We start from the raw sequence: 21,313 nt of genomic DNA, 5'->3' as shown, positions 1-21,313 counted from the left end.
GTATCCGTCCACCAAGCAGTCTGGACAATCAACCACTGCCGGCCTTGTTCAGGAGACGCTCCTAAATCCTCCCACACAAGCTTGGATTTCAAAATAGCCCCATGTGTCAAAAGGGCACTCGATAACACTGCACAGAAATGTGAACTCTGTGTAACAGAGGTGTGTGGGAAGTTGATGAAATGGCGAGGATGGAAAGACTGACAGAACTGGAGTTTTCACATTGTGACACATTAAACTATTGCTTGAGACTTGAATGTCAGGTTTAAGCTGTGGGCTTTTAGACCCACGAATTTGCTGTTTTGGTTTATCACTATCATTGTGTTTCTAGCAGTAGCAGGTAGTTGTTTCATGAAGCAAGTTCAGATAGCAAAATAAGACTGAGGGAGAAAGGCAGAATGAATCCTGATTTCATACCTGCAGGATTTATAAACATGCTATTACATCTTTAAAAAGCTTTAACACCATTTAGTGTTAAAATAGTAAAATTAAAAAAGTATTGATTATTTCTTCCCTGGTTCTTATGAAAACATGAAATAATGCTAAATAATAAGCCAAAATCATTACATCATCAATTCATCTACATTAAAGCAACCATTGCAAACTGATCATAATTCAGTTTAATTTTCACTGCATTTGGATGATAAATTTAATCAGGGATTTTGAGACTGTATTTTATTTATATTTCAGAAAACTTGTGAGTGTGACTGGGAAAAAAATTAACTTAACAGGAGGGGGCAAGCACAGTAATTCTCACCATAGTCGAAGTTAAAATGGGCCGCTACATATTTCTATTTATCATAGGACTGTATTAAAGTAGTTTTTTTTAAATAATTCTTTTTAATTCTTTTATAATTTTTTATAATTCTCTGATTCTTATTTGTCTTCTGCTTGCCTTGGAGCAGCCTTTCAGTCCATCTTTTCTCTGAGACAAGCTATTCTATCTCCTCTGCTCATAGGGCCCGCTCTCCTGCTCAACCTGCTTTTGATTGGCTGATTCTCACAAACAGAAGGCTTGAAGAGCAGCTGGGTGGAGATTCAGACAGAGGTGTTTGCCAGAGATGGCCATATTAGGGATTTTCAGTCTTTTTGACATCATATACATTCAAAAATAGACAGAAAAATGTAACAGACATTTAGAAGAGTCTGAAGCCCGAGCTTCTGGCTCACAGGAATTATCGGTACGTTGTAACAGGCAGTAAAAAACTACTAACATAACTGGGACTCAATACCTATATAAAATGACTTGACTTTACACTAAAAACAAACAATCCGAAGCTTTAATCTAATACTAAGAGTAATTTAGAGTAATCCCAATCGAAAGCAACCACAAATCCAAAGAATGTGGACTACACCACTAGGAGAGCCTCACTGAGTCTAATGTGGATGATATTTAATGCTCTTATGTATTCCTAATTTGAAGTGTGTAGATGGTTCACCTTTTTCCTCCACTCTTCATGATGCCCATCCCTCACACAGGCTAAGTCCTTGATCACAGACAAATGTGGCGAAACAAAAAGCTGAGAAGAGGTGATAAAAAAACACCTTCCTTTTGTTGTCTCGTATTTTGAAATGATGATGGAAGAGTGTAGTTGTTCCCTCTATCTACATGTTGCACATGTAAGCTTTATGTGGAAATACCAACTATGCTTAATATGAATTCAATGATAATTGCCATATTCAGAGGTGGCAAGTGAGAAAGTACAAATACTTTGTTACTAAGTAGAATTTTCAGGTATCTTTCTGACCACGTTTTACTTTTACTCCTTACATTTTTACAGAAATATCTGTACTTTCTACTCCATACATTTTCAAAACAGACTTGTAACTTTTGGTTTAAGACATGTGAGATAAGTTATTCTTTCAAGCTACTGTGGGCCTTCAAACAGCCTGAACAGTACATGAAACATGAAAGGCAATCCTAATGGTGTATCAATCACCAGGGCTATTGCATACAAAGAGATGAAAGAGATAAAATCCATATAATTTATGCATAATTTATAGCACAACAGTCAGGGATTAAAGTGGGCATCGTTTTTTGTGTGCAAATGTCCATAAGCTGTAGTCGTGGTATTTCAGCATCCAGCTAGCTCTACAGAAGAGGAGCTAACATAAAGGGGAGCAACACTTTTTAAGTCAAGTCATTTAAAATGCAACGTTTCTATCAGCTCAACAAATATCAGCAAACACACAAACTGTCTGTGTGCAGTTTGTCCCACAGTGTGTTGCTAGCTAAAGCTCCAGCTGCTGTATTTCACAAGGAGACAAGTGCATGTGAGATAACTTCACTCAGAGATGGAGAAAGATGTAATAACGATAAACTGAAAATTTAAAGTTTACGTGTAAGCCATCTTTTGTTAAATCATATCTTGGATCTGAGGTGTGTACTGACTGACTTTGTGTTATTAAAGGTTCCATGCAAATACTCTGCAGTTTAGTGGAGGATTAGTTTGCTGTACTGTGATGGATTTAAAGCAAAGAACAGTTTGTTGGACTGGTGCACAGTGTGTGTGGTGCTTGTGGTCAGGGTTAGGTTACATTAAGTGTAGTAAAGATGGATTTGAAATTAAATTGATGACGCTTAGATTCATTCACTGGATTCCACTGACATACCAACTGTATACTGTCTTGTATAAAGACAGTGTGAACAGTAACCGTCAGTGTAGAGGGTGGAAATTATCCAGGACAACTCTTACAACTGCTTACAGTTCGGTAAATCCACTGTATTTTTCTATATCTGTATCTGTACTGTACAGAATGTCTGTACTTTTCCCAAACTTTTTGCACTGGCAGTATTAATTTAATCCATTAATGTGAAAACAAACTGTAACAAATTGCCTTGACAGTCTATTGGCAGTCACTCTGACGATAGCTGATCCCATGAGCACTACCCTAGTAGGTTGTTTAAAGAAATCCCCTCTGCAAGAACTGATTCCATTGTAATGGCAAGCTTCATCAATCAGGCCCTTATATTTTTAGAAGAAGCTCTCATTGTCGTGTTGCTTTGTTGCCCGTGTGCCCCAGGATGTGTTTCCCTGTACAAGATCAAGATTCCTTATATGTCATCGTTCTACCAGAGAATAAGCATCTCACCCACAACAATGCTCTCAGTTGCTGGGGCTCCTGGTACTTGTTTTTCTTTCGTGAATACAAACAGACCTGAAATGGCACTTGGATGAAACATACAGATTTAGTTGAACTCAGCTGGAAGTTATCTGATAGATGAGTTAGGATTCCTTTGAATATATCCTATATATCCTTGGAGACTCCCAAGGTCGACCCCAGCACAAAATAATTACTTTAATCACATGAACTTCTGTATCTTAACATACAGCATATTTTAGTGTTTTATTTAATTTTTTCCGCACATTACACATAAATTCTAAATGTTTTATTGTCACCTTATCACAATTTTTTTTTTCTGACATCAAATTTCAACATTTCGTGACTACAGTTTTGGCATTTTTCAGTTGAATGTTACATTCTTTGCAAGTCAATGCAGAAGTGCCTTAACCCTGCATTCTTTCCAGGGACCAGCAGGGGGCGACTCCTGTGGTAGCAAAAAGAAGTGCTCGTTCATTAGAAGGCATTGGAAAAATGATCCTTTTCCTTCTTTCGGCTATAACCTCAGTAAACATTTGCTGAGTTGTTTGTCTCAGTTTTAAGTCTTTTTTAGAAAGAAAACAATGTATGTTCTACAAATTCTGGCCCCAGTTAGAGTCAAATAGGAGGAATAAAACAGGAGATGCTTTAGGGTGGAGCCACCCTCAGATTAACCAATCGCAACAATATGAGTATCTTATGTTCCTCAGTGTCGTAGTCACGCCCACCTCTCTACTCAGTATGGCCATTCAAAACCTCAAGATTTTGACAAAACAACAAAATGCCCAGCTGTGGCTCCAAGACAGGACTTGTCTAGCTAGTGGGTGATGTCATCATTCTTTCATCTTTTATATACAGTCTATATTATATAAAGGCTGTGGTCTAACATTGGATGAATCCCTCTGGTCCTATCACATGTCACATCCTGGATTACAATTATCCCTTTTTTTGTACATTTTACCCCTATTTTAAAATTACCGTTAAATAAAAACAGACTTTTAATTATCAGATTTTTTATGAACAACAACCTTTCTAACATTCTCACATAGCAGCAGAGATCTAGGGAACGTTTATGTTAATATTTCATTCCTAATGAGATGTTGTATGTCCTCACAGACGTATAAAAAAAAGCAAATCTTTGTACTGGAGGTTCTGTGGTTGCTCAGACTATTGAAGCTTTATACTATGGGACAGCTGCTGTGGCTCCTGTGTTCCCCCGCTGAGAGGGAGCCTATTTTAACAAGCCAGACCTATTGTCTTTTCCTAAGAATGACCAGAGAATGTGGCAACTCCATGGGTCACATAGTCTTTATTTGTGTGTTGATGACTGGGGTGAGGGGCAGGACGTGGCTATGTCTCTGTCATTCTCATCACCATGGGTGCACATGCCATCAGAGCTAATTACCTGCCTGGAAGGATCAATTAGAACGCCCTCTAATGCCCCCTAACAATAATGCCCCCAACCTCAGCTTTGCAGTAGCACAGGAAGGCTGTGAGTGGGAAGTGGGGAGAGGCTGATGGTGATAACAACAATGCTCAGTAGTAAACTGTGTAGTGACACGGCTCCCTACCATCAACACAAACTCAGAGCTTAAATGAGAAGCACTATCGCAGCAGAAAGCCTGCACATGTCCCCTGTTGCAAAAACATCTTTAACCCTTTTGTTCATTCCGGTCAACTGGATATACAAAAGTTACACACAATCCTATTCTTGTTACGGAAATTTGGAAAACAGACCTAAATAAAGTGCTTATGTTCTTCATTTTCATGCATGTTTTATTTCTAGACTAGTTCTCCAGTGTGTCTGGCAGATGGCTGCATTTAGATCTAAATACAAATAAACGCTCAATGCACTTTTCCATCATCCAAAACCAATTGTATTACCTCAAACCTTCCGTCTTTCTGATGTCAGTGGAGGACACTGATAGGGTTACTAAGGTGAAATACTGCTCCTAGATCAGAGGATAAATAGATTTGAATGAGGCCACATGAGGCCAAATGTTCCACTTTAGAGAATTAGGCCTTTGGTGCAGTGACAACATGTTACCACCTAATTTCATCCAAAATCACAATGTGACTTTATATTTGTCTCCCAGAAAGAAAAAGTGTTTAATCTCGTATAAAGATGTGAAACGTATGCTTAGGTTTGCTTGGGCCATCTCCAATCAAGCACAATCTTATTTTCCGATGAATTCTTTATAAATCAGTAAAAGTTTGTGCCCATATTTCAGCAAAAAACTAACCGATTCAATTCTGGTATAGATCGCGATCATGTTCTAGAAAACTCTAAGATGGGGCATCACTTAAAAAGCAGCATCTTCCTTGATGGAGGATTTGTTAAATGCCCTTCTAGTTCTCACCTTCATGCTGTAATTACTAATTAATCACCTCCAATCTGTCCAAAACATCGCTCCGAGGCTTTTAACTTACTCTCATAAATTCTCTCATATTACGCCAGTGTTAAAGTGTCTGCACTGGCTTCCGGTCAGCTTTAGGTATCAATTTAAAATTGTGTTTTTTACTTTTATGGCTCTCATTTATATTCTTGATCTATCCCACCCCTTTTCTTCAAGCTGGATCCTTAGTCCGTAGACCTTTTTGTTATTCTACGTATCTGTCTAAAAACTAAGTGGGACTGTGCATTCCAAACCTTAGCGCCAAAATTGCGAGACATTGTAAAGCTCTCTTTTTGGAACTTTGTGGTATCTCTGATAAACTAGCTTAAAACTCGTCTCTTCAGGCACACATTTGGGTAATGTTTTTGTGTTATTGATTCGTGTGTGTTCATTTTGACCCTTTAAAAAAAAAAAACAACCTCTGTAAAGCACTTTGTGACTGACTTCTTGATTCAAAAAGCACTATAGCTCTAAGACCTTCATAGTACTGAGAGGTTGAAACCAATTAATTTTGGTTTCTTGTTCTCGAGGAGCACATAGGTTTGTGAATTACATCGGTTATGCCTTACTCTTTAAACAAACATCAGGTCACTACTCATAGTATTTAGTTGCAAAGTTGTTGGCTTGGTAACTGGTGAGCATCATAGCAGCATCATCATATCATTGTATGCTGCTGATTGATCTGTTGACTCTAGTCTTCTAATGTCTTCAAGTACAAAGGAAAGCCCACTGATCTGAATTATTTACCTTTCAGGTGGTTTAATAAATATTCAGTTGCTTTTCACCCGAATTTGGCTGTAATCATTATTTCGTTTTGGGGCAACAGTGAAATTACAGTGATGAATACCCATGTAAATAATTGTGCAAAGTGGATTATTAGGCACTTTTCAGGAATATCTAACACATAATTATGGACAGTGAAGAAAGGCCATGCTAATAAGATTTAAAACATCGATCAGTCCATCTATTTTCTTAATCAGTTGCCAGTCACATGGGGGCATATCCTGACTGGCACAGGGTGAGCGGTAGGGTACACCGTGGACAGCTCGCCAATCTGTCACAGGATTTAAAGCAAATTACATAATCATATAATCAAATAATACATTAAGTCTAAAATCTGTTTTTAACAACTTAATTGCACAGCTAATAAGAAGGTCACATAACTGCAATAAACTGGTAAATACATTAGAATGGAAATCTTTTCCAGCAGAAAAGGAAGCAATGACTGAGCCACATTTCTTCTCAGGTATTTGCAAAGCAAAAAGAAAACCAAGTGAAATTCAATCACATAATATAACAAGAGTGACCTTGAGGAAAAACTTTGCTCCAGTTCTCAGTGTTGTATGATAATCTAATGACCGAATGAATCGCTCACACACATAATGAAAAATCCTTCAGTTGATCGATTAAAATCAAATTGAGTTGACCCTCAGGAGGTCAGGAGACCCAAATGTTGCTGTCCTCTATTTGGTTTGACAGCAGCCGTTGTTCCTGGGGGAGGAAGGGAGGACCTCGTCTCCCCTTGCGGCTCACTCAAGGGTGACGGTTTGGAAACGTCCACTTTGACCCTTGATGTCGGGGCTCGGGGAGTAGACTGTCATTGCCCACCCCCATCCGTCTTCTTAGAGGCTCGTCTCTGGCTGTTTGACCTTTCAGATGAACTCTGGACACTGTCCGTGTCAGTCATGTCTTGGCTGAGAACAGAGCCAGGATCAGGCAAATGTTTACATCTTCCACTTTTTAGCAGCCTTTAGCCTAAACTGAATACTTCATTTAAAAAAAAAAAAGTAGTCAAATTTTGGTATGATAGAGTATAGTATGATTTTTTTTCTTCCAAACATGTCTTAAAGTATAGGGTTATGGACCTATATTATATATTGTGTATATATAATATAGGTCCATAACCTGCATACCCCATCTACCTACAAACTACCTATAACATCTTAAAGGTTTCTTTTATTTCAGGACAAACACTATCATTTGAAATGTGGGACAAAACTTTCTAAATATCTTGATTTTTTTACTGAACAAAGGCAACAGCTACCAGAGCACCATATATTTCACAGACCCATAGTGACCTCCGAAGTCTAACCAAAGTACAGCAGTTGCAGAGGAAGATGCATTTTGATGCCTTATTTGTAGAGCTTTCTTTACACAAAGTGCACATTTAAGCTTGCAGTTAAGCTGTTTTGCATAAGTTAGTTTTTAAACCCTGTCCTTTGCAATACTTGAGAAATATGTTTAAGAATTACAAATATTGACCATTTTATAAGGATTTGAAAGACTTATTGAATCATTTGAGGTCATGGAAATGTTAAATTAAGCTTAATGAAGATGGATTATTCTCAGAGGTGTCTACTCACCTGCAATCTAATTTCACATTTTGATTTGTATTATTGATCAAAGCACGTGTCACATGTTTCAGCCAATTTAACTGACACCCTGTTTTATTCTTTACTGTGATCCATTTTCAAACAAAATGCATCTCACAAAGAAAACTGGGTGAAAATGTGGCACAAAATACTCACACAGCCATTATAATGCAAAGCATATTTATTTTACAGTTACTGCTGTCTAATAAAAAAAGCCTGGAAAGAGATTATGAGCTTATAATCATTTCAGTATAAACAAAAGCGATACTGATATTTACATGTGGGAGGTTCAGCAAAAACTTCCAACAGGTGATGGGTAATGTCCACCATCTAGAGGCAACTCTGGAAACTGCACCACAATAATACAATAATAGGGTTTTATGTTTTAAACTACAGTGACCATAATCGTGCAGTCAGTAATGCTGTTTTTTTTTTTTTAAAGAGTTCTTTAGATTTCAATGTTTGCAAATCCTTTTAACTCAAAACATAGCTTTCATTTGAGCCAATTCATCTTTTTATTTTTTTGCCCATATTGGAACATTAAAGTCTGCAGAAACAGAACAGCTTTGTACAGTGAGAACTGTTTGTGTGTACAGCAAAAAGCAAAACAGCACATCTTTCACACATCAGACGAAACGCCAGACTAAGACTCTGTACACTATACTTATTCTTGGATTTGTAAAAGAATTCAAGTTTTTAGTCTTTCCCCTCTATACTGTACAACAGACTTTAATTACAAACAACTAGAATCAAAATGTGATCCTGGACTCATTCCTGGTCTCAACATAATAACACTTCATGAATCTTTCTGACAGTCTTTGTCAGCAGGTTTTTGGCGGGAGTGAACGAAGCCACAATGTCTTCAATCTGTTGAATCCTAGAAATACACAAAAATGTAAAAATGTAACTTTATACTTGAAAATAATATATTATTTCTTCGACACGGTTACCTTCAATAGTAATATGCTCCATAAAACAACTTAATTTCTGTCAGTATTCTTTAAATAAACAATAGGTTTTTTAAATCTAAATTCTAAATTTCTTGATTTATATCTTAATTTTACTTACGTTGTGCTTCCAATGATGTTTTTAAAGCTCTCTACTTGCAGGACACAGAAGTGGTTGATGAGACAGATGGCAAAGACGACCTCAAATTTGGAAAATTTCTTCAGACTGCTGAAGACAATGCGCACTCTGGAAGAATAATTGAATGTTACACACCACAGCATTGCAAAATGCAAAACTGCATGCAGATGCGAATGATTTTTTGGTTAAAAAAGTGGAATATTTGTCATTTCTGTGAAACACAGTAGTTCTTACTTGGTGTCCATGCAGCTGATGTCGAGTATATCCAGCCGTAGACCTCCCCACAGTTTCAGGAGACGCAGTTCCTCTCCCAGAAGACGACATCGACTCACCACCAGGCTGACATCATGGAGAAGCTGAGAACAACAGCAGGCAAAATACTTTAGCTGAAAGCACAGACTGTATAAACGATAGACATATCTTCTGGATCTCATCATTTAAGCTAAAACAGACTAATTTAAACTGGCATTTGTTTTAATGGCCACCAGGGGGCGATCACTGTGGATGCAACAAAAGTATGCGAGAAACAACCCACAGGCCTGATCTAATTAAAAACAGGCACTTTTCTCTAGCGCTTTCTATCACACGCATTCACACTCTAATGAACAACTCGGGGTTAAGTATCTGGCCCATTTTGCATGAGCCAGTTTCTGTCCTTTGTATGTATCTGGAGTGGGTCCACTCATTTGAGTGTTTATTTACACTTACCTTTGGTACTTGTCTTCTTGTTGGGTATTTCTTTACCCAGCAACTTTCACCTTCAATGTACTCGGAGATCAATTTGTGAACAAGGCGTGCATGGCACTGTGACTTCTCATCTGGTAGAAAATATAATTGCTTTCAGTACATATTCATCATAGTAAGTCCAATTAAAAGTAGCCAAAGGCCATTAATTTAGCATGGCAGGTAGGATGAAAAGTTCTAATAACCATCCATCACAGAATGCTTCTTGTCTTTATTTTCTTACCATCGAGTTCCAGTTTAAAAGTGATGTGTGTTATTTTCTGCTCAGTGCCGGCATCATTACCTTCAAAAGCAGAAAAACAAAATTATTAGAGTGCGTCTTAAAAAAACCCCAAACCAACAGAATTAAGCAAAATCTAAATTTTAATATTGTTCAAGGTTCGCGCGAACACTACTGACCGAGGTGTAACCATGAGTACAAGATAGTCACAACTGTTAGAAACTGCTTTAAACTGTATGAGAAAACATGAAAAAAAGAAATACCATTGGCCTTTTCAAACACCAGCTGCAGATGCATGGTCTCATGGAGGAAAGTGAAGACTCTGCAGTTGTCCCTCATTTCTCTGAGCTTCCATTCATTCATCCTGATGTAAACAATGTACAAAACCAGTTTTACTTTATAATATTTGTCTACAGAACTGGTCTTAAGCTGTAAAAAATGTTTTTGGTACTGACATATTCAGAACGCCCATATGAATCTCCAGGTTCCTCGTCTCAGCTCGAAGCCTTTTGACTTTACTTGAATTCTGCTTCTTCTGCATCTCTAGTTCAGATATTTGTCTGTGGCAGGAACAAAGAAAACAAAGAAGAAATAAACGAGAATGCTCAAAACAGGTAATTCTCAACATTCACTGCATAATTCAACGAAGAAAAAAAAAAAAGATAGTTAATTTTAACCCACCTCTCATTATCAGCCGTCGTCTCAGTGACTCTCTTCATTTCTGTTAAACAAAATGAACCAGTAAAGGTACTTAGGACTTATTCAATTAAACTGACGTAAAATAAAAAACAAACAGATCAAACAATAAGAAGTTACCTTCCTGCAGCGACTTCAGACTTGGTTTGTCTTCAAACCCTTTTTCTTCAACTGCAGATAATTCTAAATGAAGGAGAATATGTTAGGCTAGAGCAACACATCCAACCTATTTGTGCCCCCAGAGAAAGGTTTGCTGACAGGTCATCATTCCATCAAAACTACTGACAACTGTGGAAATATGCTAGCAACAAAACCAATCACATAGAGATTTGCGGTGCAGCACCATCGTTGCGATCGATTTCATCTAGCAACAGTCAAACGATAGAGGAATACATATGTTTGTGACTGAAACATTAGTTAATATCTACAAAATGAGCAAACTCGGTGGTATATCACAAACAGGAAAGTCATGTTTTCAAAGTAGCTATACCTGTTTCTAATTCACAAATACAGTCATCCAGAGTTTTTATCATCTCATCTGCTTCCTGAATTCTTCCTCTTAACTTCTGCTGCTCCTCCTGGAAAAACAAAACAAAACAAAAAACAAACCCAAAAACAAAACGTCAATTTCATTTTGCATTCAAAGAAGTCCCCAATTTTGCATTTTAGTGTTTTTTTCTAAATGTGTGAAAGTTCTTACCAGATTCGCCTGCACAAGATTTGAGTACAGAACCTCCTTCATTTCATGTGACTGAACTTTGCTTGTTTTTCTGAAGAAGTTATTTCTCTCCTTTAGTTTAGCCCCAAAAGATTTCAGCTGTTGATTCAAACAAATGCCGCATTGGGTGAAATGTGAGAACAGATGCCAAATTCATGTCACACACAAGCGCACAGGCCAATAGCTAAATAAAGTAAAATAAAATACATTGCAATTAAAAAAATATATACTGAATATGACTGAATGTTCATCCTGCCCAAATAAATTTAACATAAAAAAAAAATTACACTTTGGCTAATACCTCTTTATCTGAAGCATATCTCATGTCCTCCCACAAAGATCTATTGACAGTATTAAGAGGTTTGTTTAGATCCCGCATTCGCACCTTCAGCCTAGAAAGAACAAAACAGACATGTTTTTAAACTTCAATTGTAACATCTGAGATTAAACATAAAAACAATTGTACAATTTTTAATGAGTTATAATTGTGTTTGTAAGCGACACCCAGTTTTTCCTTGTGATTTTGTGAGTTTTAAAGATACAGCGCAATTCATCTAAACCAGTGGTCCCCAACCCCCGGGCCACGGACCAATACCAGTCCGTGAGTCGCTTGGTACCGGGCTGCGAGTGTTGTGGCTCGGGTGTGAAATTTATGGTTTTCAGGCTTTTTAGCGTTATTTTTTAAAATCGTTTTTATTGTTACACTCGGTTTCTCTGGGTCTTACCCCGTGTGTTATGAATAAATCTTCTTTTTTTTGGTATTGGTTTTATTTTGTTGTATTTATCCAGGACACCTTAAAGGCCGGTCCGTGAAAATATTGTCAGACATAAACCGGTCCGTGGCGCAAAAAAGGTTGGGGACCGCTGATCTAAACCACAAGTTTAGATGAATAAATGTATTTAACTACTTAAAGTTTTCAGTGTATTTCTGTAGGTTTAATCATGTGTACAGTATATGTTATAAAACTTGAAGTGCACATACCCTTCAACCTTTCCTGTGAGGTTAAAGACATCCGTCTCATAGACCATCTGTTTAGGACGACTGATATGTTGGTCTTTCAGTAAATCCATTGGTGAGGCCTCTGTGTCTGACAAAAACTGAAAAAAACAACAAAAAAAGTCGCTATAACATAATATTTTTTTGTGTATATAATGGGGAAGTAATTTTTAACACAGAAGATTGACCTACTCTGCCAGGAAGGACACTCTCTCGAGGATTATGGATGACAAAGTCAATGCCGAAGAGTTTAAAGAACTCCGAGACCGTTATGGTGCCATCTTTGAGTTTCTGTAATCAAGGCATCAAATGCAGTCAAATATGAGGCAAGTGTACAAGTGGACATTTTCAGATTTCAAATAAATCAATTTTTAAAAATAAAACTTCTTACCATCTGCACATCAACAGCACTGTCTTCAAGCTGAGATTCAAACAAGCTGTGTTTAAAAGCTAAAAAAACAAAAACAAAAGAAAACAAAGATATTTAATAACAATAGTGTCAAAGGAAACATTATTTCAATCAGGAATACAAGATCTTAATGATGCCCATCAACGTCAAAGATAAGAACTTACTTGACTCAGATGCAGTTTCGCATTTGATGCTGGCTGTGTGATTGCTGGAGGAATCTATTGTCTGTGTAGTCGTATGAGCTGTAGTTATATTACTGTCACACTCTAGGACCTCTGACTGCAATGCACAAGAAGAAACAAAACACATGGGATAAAAGAAACCATATTAAAGGTAAATTACGTAAAATGGAGAAAGCTGACCTACCACTTCAACAGTCTCACAGGATGCTTTCATTCTCTTTTGATCCTCCACAGTAGTTTTATCTTCTGGCAGAAGTCTCTTTTGTCCATGAACAGGGTTAATAACATCGTCTTCAAATACAGTGTCCTCTAAAGGTTCGACCATGTTGAACTCTGGACTTTTCTGAGGACTTCTAGTGTCCAGTGTTTCTGACATATCTTCATAACTACCCAGCTCTTCATCGTAAATATCACTAACATCACCATCAAAGGTGTTCACCTCCTTGGCAACGTTGACGGTGATCATCTTTGTATGCTGTCCTGAAGATTTCACTCTCTTTGACTCATCAGGTTTGAATTTTTGGGGCAGTTTCGGCTTAAAGCCTCCCAGTGAGATTCTTGACATAAGCTGTTTGGTCTTTGAGCTGAAAGGAGTTGTAGTAATAGCATCACTGGGATGCTCTGCTTCTATAAAACACTGAGCTCGTGCATTGTCTTCAGTGTTTACCAATTCCATTTCAGCTTCTGCCACAGTGACAGGTAATGTTTTATCTTTTGAGTTTTTCTCGAGGTCTTGCTCCAAATGATGCAAAGGTGCAGTGCAGTTATCGGTTCCAACTGCACTGGGAGCTGCACTTATCATGTGACTCAAACGCCTTACTTTTGACTGAATATCAGCTAAACTGATTCGTCTAGACTTTCGTGAGCACAACGCATCAGCATCCTTGGCAGCAAAATTGGGTGACCTTTCCATATCCTGTGATATCAGACAAGCTGTAGTTCTTGGTTCAGGTTCTTCTGTGTTCTCCCTTTCGTTTGAGTTAAGAGAATCTGGCACATTCACAATTTCCTGGTCATCAGGATTGGATAACACCAAATCACCACTCCTCTGTGTGAGGTCTGAATTGGGATCTTGTGTGGAGGACAGGCACTGAAGGGGGTCATCTGTGCACGTCTGACCCAAAATGCATCCTGTTTGAGCTTCAGTCATATCCATGCTCACATTGATTTCTGTACAGTCCATCATGGTTGTACTTACTGGCTTCTTTTTGAAAGATGAAACCAAACCTGGAGCTTCACTTTCAGGATTCATAGCAGGTTTCTGTGTTTTAAGCTGTATCAGTATGTCCCTTGGGTCCGTAGCTTTTTGAGGGGATGGTATATCATTGTCCTGTTGTTTAATATCAGTCCACAGGCCACTTGTGTTTGACAAGTTTTTAAATTCATGTGCTGACGAAGATATGTTTCCATGCAGACCACGGGCCTCACTATTTGATTTCTCTACTTTAAAAGAAAGACCCTGGATTTCCTGAATGGGCAGAACCTTTTGCAATGGTAGAACCAGGTCTGGTGCAGAAACACTTGGAATACTTATAGTGAGGCACTCCGTCATATCCATTGCTCCATCATTTGCATTGAACCTCACTGTTTTCTCTTCGGAGGTAGGTGGAAAATCTACATTTTGATGCAACTTCTTGTCAAAATCGGTGGCAATTTTTACAGTGCGACTTCGTGTCACATCAGTAGCTGGATTGCTGGTAGTAAACCTCACTGTTTTCTCTCCACTAGGAGGTACGGCACTGGTGTTTTGGTGCGACTCCAGTTGTAAATCATTGATGATGTTCACAGTGTGACTTCGTGTCATATCCATCGCTGCATCATCTGTATTAAACCTCACAGTTTTTTCTCCAGTAGGAGGTAAAAGGTCTGAATTGTGATCTGGCTGCAGGTTTAGATTAGTGGCAATGTTCACAGTGTGACTTCGTGTCACCTCCATGGCAGCATCATCTGTACCGAACCTCACCGTCTTTTCTCCATTGAGAGGTAAACTGTGATCTGACAGCAAGTTTACATCGGTGGCAATGTTCACCGTGTGACTTCGTGTCACATCCATGGCAGCATCATCTGTACCAAACCTCACAGTTTTTTCTCCGATAGGAGGTAAAAGGTCTGAATTGTGATCTGACTGCAGGTTTAGATTGGTGGCAATGTTCACAGTGTGACTTCGTGTCACCTCCATGGCAGCATCATCTGTACTGAACCTCACAGTTTTTTCTCCGGTAGGAGGTAAAAGGTCTGAATTGTGATCTGACTGCAGGTTTACATCAGTGGCAATGTTCACAGTGTGACTTCGTGTCACCTCCATGGCAGCATCATCTGTACTGAACCTCACAGTTTTTTCTCCGATAGGAGGTAAAAGGTCTGAATTGTGATCTGACTGCAGGTTTAGATTGGTGGCAATGTTCACAGTGTGACTTCGTGTCACCTCCATGGCAGCATCATCTGTACTGAACCTCACAGTTTTTTCTCCGGTAGGAGGTAAAAGGTCTGAATTGTGATCTGACAGCAGGTTTACATCAGTGGCAATGTTCACAGTGTGACTTCGTGTCACATCCATGGCAGCATCATCTATACCAAACCTCACCGTCTTTTCTCCATGGAGAGGTAAACTGTGATCTGACAGCAGGTTTACATCGGTGGCAATGTTCACAGTGTGACTTCGTGTCACATCCATTGCAGCATCATCTATACTGAACCTCACTGTCTTTTCTCCATTAGCAGGTAAGAGGCCTGTGTCTTGGTGAGACTGCAGTTCTAAATCACTGACAATGTTCACTGTGAGACTTTGTGTAACAGGAACCACTGTCTTCTCTTTGCAGTCATCTTCCACATTAAGCTTAACCTGAGAAAGACAGTGCAGCAGAGCACATGTGTTCATGAAGATATGTTTCCACACAGACCAGAGGCCTCACTATTTGATTGACTTTTTATGACATCTTAGGTTTGTAGTAAAATTAAAATGTCTTACTGAAACCATATAAACTTAATAAAAATAAAACAAAAGCCTTTAATGTAAAGCAAGTATTGACCAAAATGACCCCATCTCTTTTAAATTTATTTGATCCATTGTTAAAACAAAGGCATTATTTGATGCAGCTGACTGAATAAAACTAACATTAACAAAAAGATCAAGACGTGTTTATGCTCACCTGCTGTCTTTGCACCTTTGTGTTTCCAGAAGTCTTCAGGAAATTTTCTTTACCTAAAGGTGGACATGGTAAAACTGAGTGAGAAACAGCTGCCTGACCATAACTTCAATACATAATAATTATTAAAACTTAACTGAGGCACTCTGTACATTTTCTATGTAAAAAACCCCCAAAACAAACAGACAAAAAAGCCCAATAGCTTTGCCATTTTCATACCTTTACAGCTTGATAATCCAGTTGCTTTACTGTTCTGCCAGTCAGCTTTTCTGACATTACCACTTTGGGGGTGTATGCTTTGCGTGGGAAAAAGATCCTGAAGACGGGCATCTGTAGCTGTGCCTGCATCCCCTTCCAAAATGTAGCCAGTTTGAGCTTCAGTCATGTCCATGCTTATGTCTCCTTCAGGACAGACTGCATTTCCATTAGAGGTCATTTTAGTAATTATAGGATTAATGCTGGAGGAAGCTGTAAGGTTTTTTGACCCTGGGTCCAAACTATGTGCTGACAAAGATGTGTTCCTAGGCAGATCACATATTTGACGGTCTTGTTTCTTCTCAGAATTAACTGAATTGGACGCTGAATCACTGGAAGTGTTTGTAGTGAGGCCATAATTCTTATCCATAATACTGTCATCTGGAGTGAATCTTAAAGTTTTCTCTTTAGCAGGTAAAAAGTCAAAATTTTGGTCAGACTGTACTTGCAACTGGTGGATATTTACAGTGTGACTTCGTGTCACATCCATACAGGCATCATCTGCAGAAAATCTCACTGTTTTGTCGCTGGAGTTGTTCTCAATGTCAGGTTTGTTCTGTGGATGGGAAAGGAAATACTTTGAGTATACAGCAAAATATCAACCTTGATTTGGCAATATGCCAGTTTCACATTAGTATCGCTGGTTCTATCTTCCAGACCAGCTAGAACAAGTATTGCGTTATGCAGTAATTAAAAACTAAAAAGGGAAAAACATTTAATCTCACCTGATTTTTTAGTGCCTTTGAAGATGAAGCTTCAATACCTAAATGTGGAAATGGGTAATAAATAAACAGATTAGCTAAAGAAACCAGAACACTGCAAAACTAGTGAATTCATTAATTAATTGGTTGAAAATAAATAAATAAAGAAGAATCTGTTTTGGAAAATAAACTTCAGGAAATTTAATACAAAAGCATTCACATGACCTCAAACGAAGATTTAAAGTTTCTGTCATTTTTTTTAAATCTTAAGCTCTGGTAGAATAACTTTGTATGGATTACAGTTCATGTTTGCTTTCCCCCCCCTCCCTTACACTAGGTCTTGGTTCAGCAATTAAATTCATCTACTGTCTGAAATTGTGTTTAAGCTCCTCCTCATTTTAGATAACCTTTTTCCCCCTCTCAGAAACATCAGGGTTCGAACAGCACCTTACCTTTATGGTTAGATGATTTGAGTGCTTCACTTATCCGCTGTCCTGAAGTACTATCTGCTTTCTTGAGACAGTGGGTGTACATGTCTTGTGGTGGAAAAAGAAACTGAAAAGGATCGTCCTGCACACCTTCCAAAATGTGGCCAGTTTGAGCTTCTGTCATATCCATGTCTAGTTCAGGACATATGGTAATGCCTTTAAAAGGCTCTCTAACATTTTGAGTGGTATTTAGTGGCAAGTTCTCTTTATGAATATCTGCTGATTTTTCCTCTGGAACCAATGGACCACAGGCGATGTTTACTGTGTGACACCCAGTCATGTCCATAAACTCGTCATCTCCAGCAAACACTACTGTCTTCTCTCTGCATTCGTTTTTCGCATCAGAGCTCACCTGAAGAACAGAAGACACACAAATACTACATGCCAACCAAAACTTTACTTTGAAATAATAATTATTAGCATTTAAAGACAACATTTTAAATCTATACTATGTTAGGAGCAACTAAAGACAAAACCTCCCATGTATGACTTGCTTATATGTTGCATTTAATCTGAAAGCAAAGTTTAAAAAAATAAATGCCAAACTTACCTTGTGTCTTTGATGAGGAGCAGGTACGAGAGGATTTATCAAGGACACTTTATCTGATAATTAAAAGTGAAATGAAATTAAGGCCATTTGAAATTCTATTCAATTAGCATTAAAACTGATGAAGCATAAAATTCATACAATGCATACAGGCATAATTTCTATGCTCTAGTATTAGACTTTCATAAAGTTGTGAGCCTAGATGGCAAGACATTTATGGAAAATTGTCTACACTAAAGGAACTGTGGCAGAACACAATTTTGTCGTCTCTGTTTGGCATCCCATATTTTCTTCTTATCACTTATAAGCTGATGTATAAATGCTGGAGAGTTGTCCTTTAATTTGAGTGACAGACATAAATGTGATACCTTTTGGGTTGGTTAATCCTGATGCTTTACTGCTCTGCTGCCGTTTCATCTGTGAGTGGGTGTACATGTCTTGAGTAGGAAAAAGACACTGGAAAGGATTATCGTCATCATCACAGACTCCCAGGATGCGACCTGTCTGGGCTTCAGTCATATCCATGCTCACATCATCTTCTGGACAGAGTGCACTCCTATAGGATGATTCTCCAGTTTTCCTGGTGTTATGTGGTGTCTTCTCCATCAGAGCAGAAACGGACACTGGAACTTGATTTTCTTTATCCAAATTAGGCCTTTGTGTTTTAATCTGGACCAGGGAGCCTTTTGTTTCTTCGGAGGATGGTTCAGCAGGAAGAGTCATCGTGATGTTTACAGCATTAGTGCTCTGGCCACTTGGTTTAGACAGACTTGCAAGGAAGTTTTCAAATCCAGGATCCAAACATGACAATGATGTGCTTACGTCGACATTTCTGCCTGTGGATAGTGGTAGGACTGTGGCTTTATCATCTATCAAGCGATTTTCTCCAAGAACTGGGAAAATGTCATAGTTGTCAAGGGGTATATCTTCAGGTATGTCTGCAGCAATATTTATAGTGTGGCTTTGGGTCATGTCCATGGCTGCGTCTTCTGTGGAAAACATCACTGTTTTCTCCCCAAAGTCATCTCCAGTGGCCTAATCAAGGTAAACAACCTTTGCTCAGTTAATGGGAACAACAAATGTTAAGTTAAAATACTTCTGCTATTATTAAGCACTATAATAATGTAATAAATGCAAAGATCGATTTCAAATTTACCTTATCCTTTTGTTGGGAAACATGTAGAGGAGCATTCAAAAGAGTTTCCATACCTACATTTGGAGACCTGAATTTAGTAACAGCGATCTCTATAACTATCTAACAGATAATGTGGACGGTACATTGAAAACAATGATCCTACCAATGATTTCACTCCCATCTTCAGTGACTCCCACTTGCACCCTTGTACAAAAAAATCCAAAGCATTTATGTAAGAAATTTATTTGACTCTTTGTAATAAGACTTGAAATTCAGATGACAGGTTGGACCTTAATAGCTCGTTTCACCTTACCTATTTTGTGTGGTTGTTGCTCCTGCTGTAGAATAACATACAATATAATTATAAAAATTACAAAAAGTTTTAAAAATTACATTGTTATACATAATACTACATTACATACTTGCTGTTATTATTTCTTGCAAAGGGCTTCGGACAGGGGAGCCATTTTTGACATCCCTATAAAGAGAGAAGCGCTGATTAGGTCAACTTGTGGTTAGGTACTTTTTGTAAAAGGAGCATTTCTTCGTGTCTCACTTAGAAAACAGAAGGACGTCATTAGCAGGGGCAAAACTGACTCGTCTTGAATTCCTCTTTTCCACTGGTTTGACACGTTCCACCTAAGAGGAAAAAGGCTAAATTATATCACCACTTTTTAATTCTTAAACCTTAAGGGTGTCTACTGCCACAGGCAGTTGGAAATCTTATAACAGACTCTCTGTTTACCACATTTTCTTGCTGATCTTGGTCAGCGAACCTGGCTGATTTCCGTGGTGCTTTTAAAATCTGAAAATGACAAGGTGCAAACAGTTTAGTTCATTTGTACAGAAATAAATAAAATCACACCTCTGATTAAGATACTGACCGAGGAAAGGCGGCGCTTTGAAAATCCACTGCCTTCACTGTAACACAAAGCATGAACAATAAAACTATTACATAAATACCACAATACATTTGTTAACATAAGGTGTAAAGTAGGAATGCCCCGATATCAATGTCCTTTTTATTTAATACAGTAATTTTGCACTCACTTATTCTTTGGAGGATCCAGAGGCTCCATCGTCAACTGTACGAATATAAAATAATGCTTTATATAGAAATCACTGTTTCTACAGTGTCTTCCTGAAACCCAAAATGTTGCTTAAGAAACATTTTTAATTTGTCCTAGGCATTTGGGATTAGCAGACCTGATAAGAGTAAAAATGAAGCATTATCTTTGGACACAAAAACAATTGTTTCTAAAGTAGTGGCAATGGGTTTATTTGACAATAATCACAATAAAGTCACCACTGTTTAATGAAGTTTAAAAGACTTTATTAAGCGGAATGAAATACTGGGGTAAGACCTTATGAGCTGTACATGAACAAATGCCAACAAACAGTTATTGCTGCTTAAGGTGGTTCTGCAAGCTCCTGAATCTCGGTGTGTAGTTGCACAGAGTTCAGTGCACATTTCTTTTTCACATGACCGTAAGTTACAACCTTGATTTAAAAAAAAATGAGACTGAAGAAAACTTTAAGTTACTACGCCACACCTGTCAGGTGTGCAAAAGTAACGCCACTGTTCTCCAGCAGCCATGAAATGAGAAATCACCACCACAGAATAGACCTGTCATTCAGTTTACCAAGACCTTACGAACAAATGCAGCTCGATAATTACTGTTAACATAACTTATTTGAAATAATAAACAAAGCTAGGCAGCGTTATGCATTTCCCCTTGTAAAAATCATATTTTAAAGAGACAAACCGATAACCACTAACTCTGACGTTCCTATTAGCTTCCCATTCACGTAATCAAACAAGAAAACAACCGAACACCAAAGAAGCATTAGGGCGCTTACCTTGCTATTGTTGATTGAGATGTTGCGGCGTTCTAAGACAAATACGTTTTTTGTTATTACTTCTTAACTAACTTGAAACCATTTTCAAGTCGTTTATCTTCAACCACATTACATACGATACGTAACAATTTGAAGCTAATGTGAACAAGTCTCGATGCTAACGTCTTGAGTTTTGAATTTAGCCGCCTTCACGCGTGCGCACTGAGGTCCGTCTGTAGCTTAATTTTTATTTAGATAACTGGAGTGTAGTTAACAACAGCCT

The 21,313-nt window shown here is 38.1% G+C and overlaps 1 protein-coding gene across 2 annotated transcripts; it reads right to left on the bottom strand.

The window, feature by feature from the left end:
* Positions 1–8,036: 8,036 nt before the first annotated feature.
* On the bottom strand, positions 8,037–21,268 carry knl1 (kinetochore scaffold 1). 2 transcript variants are annotated; one of them, XM_031728462.2, is made up of 32 exons: positions 21,052–21,268; positions 20,242–20,276; positions 20,076–20,112; positions 19,937–19,996; positions 19,748–19,830; positions 19,614–19,669; positions 19,505–19,529; positions 19,355–19,395; positions 19,213–19,265; positions 18,425–19,091; positions 18,060–18,112; positions 17,474–17,861; positions 17,046–17,083; positions 16,285–16,876; positions 16,069–16,121; positions 13,104–15,761; positions 12,902–13,016; positions 12,720–12,778; positions 12,521–12,619; positions 12,314–12,429; positions 11,633–11,723; positions 11,314–11,430; positions 11,104–11,191; positions 10,734–10,796; positions 10,599–10,638; positions 10,373–10,477; positions 10,181–10,281; positions 9,921–9,980; positions 9,662–9,771; positions 9,188–9,309; positions 8,936–9,061; positions 8,037–8,744 (listed from the first exon to the last, which is right to left on the bottom strand). In XM_031728462.2, exons 2-32 carry the CDS (start codon positions 20,268–20,270, stop codon positions 8,648–8,650), a joined length of 6,342 nt encoding a protein of 2,113 aa, XP_031584322.2. In that variant the 5' UTR covers positions 20,271–20,276; positions 21,052–21,268; the 3' UTR covers positions 8,037–8,647. The 2 variants fall into 2 exon arrangements, with proteins under 2 accessions (XP_031584322.2, XP_039454781.1); XM_039598847.1 differs by having other exon boundaries at positions 19,505–19,526.
* Between the last annotated feature and the right edge of the window lie 45 nt (positions 21,269–21,313).

The sequence above is a fragment of the Oreochromis aureus genome, linkage group 15 (assembly GCF_013358895.1).
Source record: "Oreochromis aureus strain Israel breed Guangdong linkage group 15, ZZ_aureus, whole genome shotgun sequence".
NCBI classification, from domain to species: domain Eukaryota; kingdom Metazoa; phylum Chordata; class Actinopteri; order Cichliformes; family Cichlidae; genus Oreochromis; species Oreochromis aureus.
Note: the sequence above shows the minus strand (reverse complement) of the source record. Positions and strands in the feature narration are given on the sequence as shown.

Bases quoted from the DNA above. Each gene is read 5' to 3' on its own strand.
- knl1 (XM_031728462.2), bottom strand. From the start codon at position 20,270: ATGGAGCCTCTGGATCCTCCAAAGAATAA. The intron at 17,084-17,473 runs GTAAGGTGCTGT...TTCCACATTTAG, and splicing joins CAAATCATCTAACCATAAAG to GTATTGAAGCTTCATCTTCA. The intron at 12,779-12,901 runs GTAAGTTCTTAT...TTGTTTTTTTAG, and splicing joins CGAAACTGCATCTGAGTCAA to CTTTTAAACACAGCTTGTTT.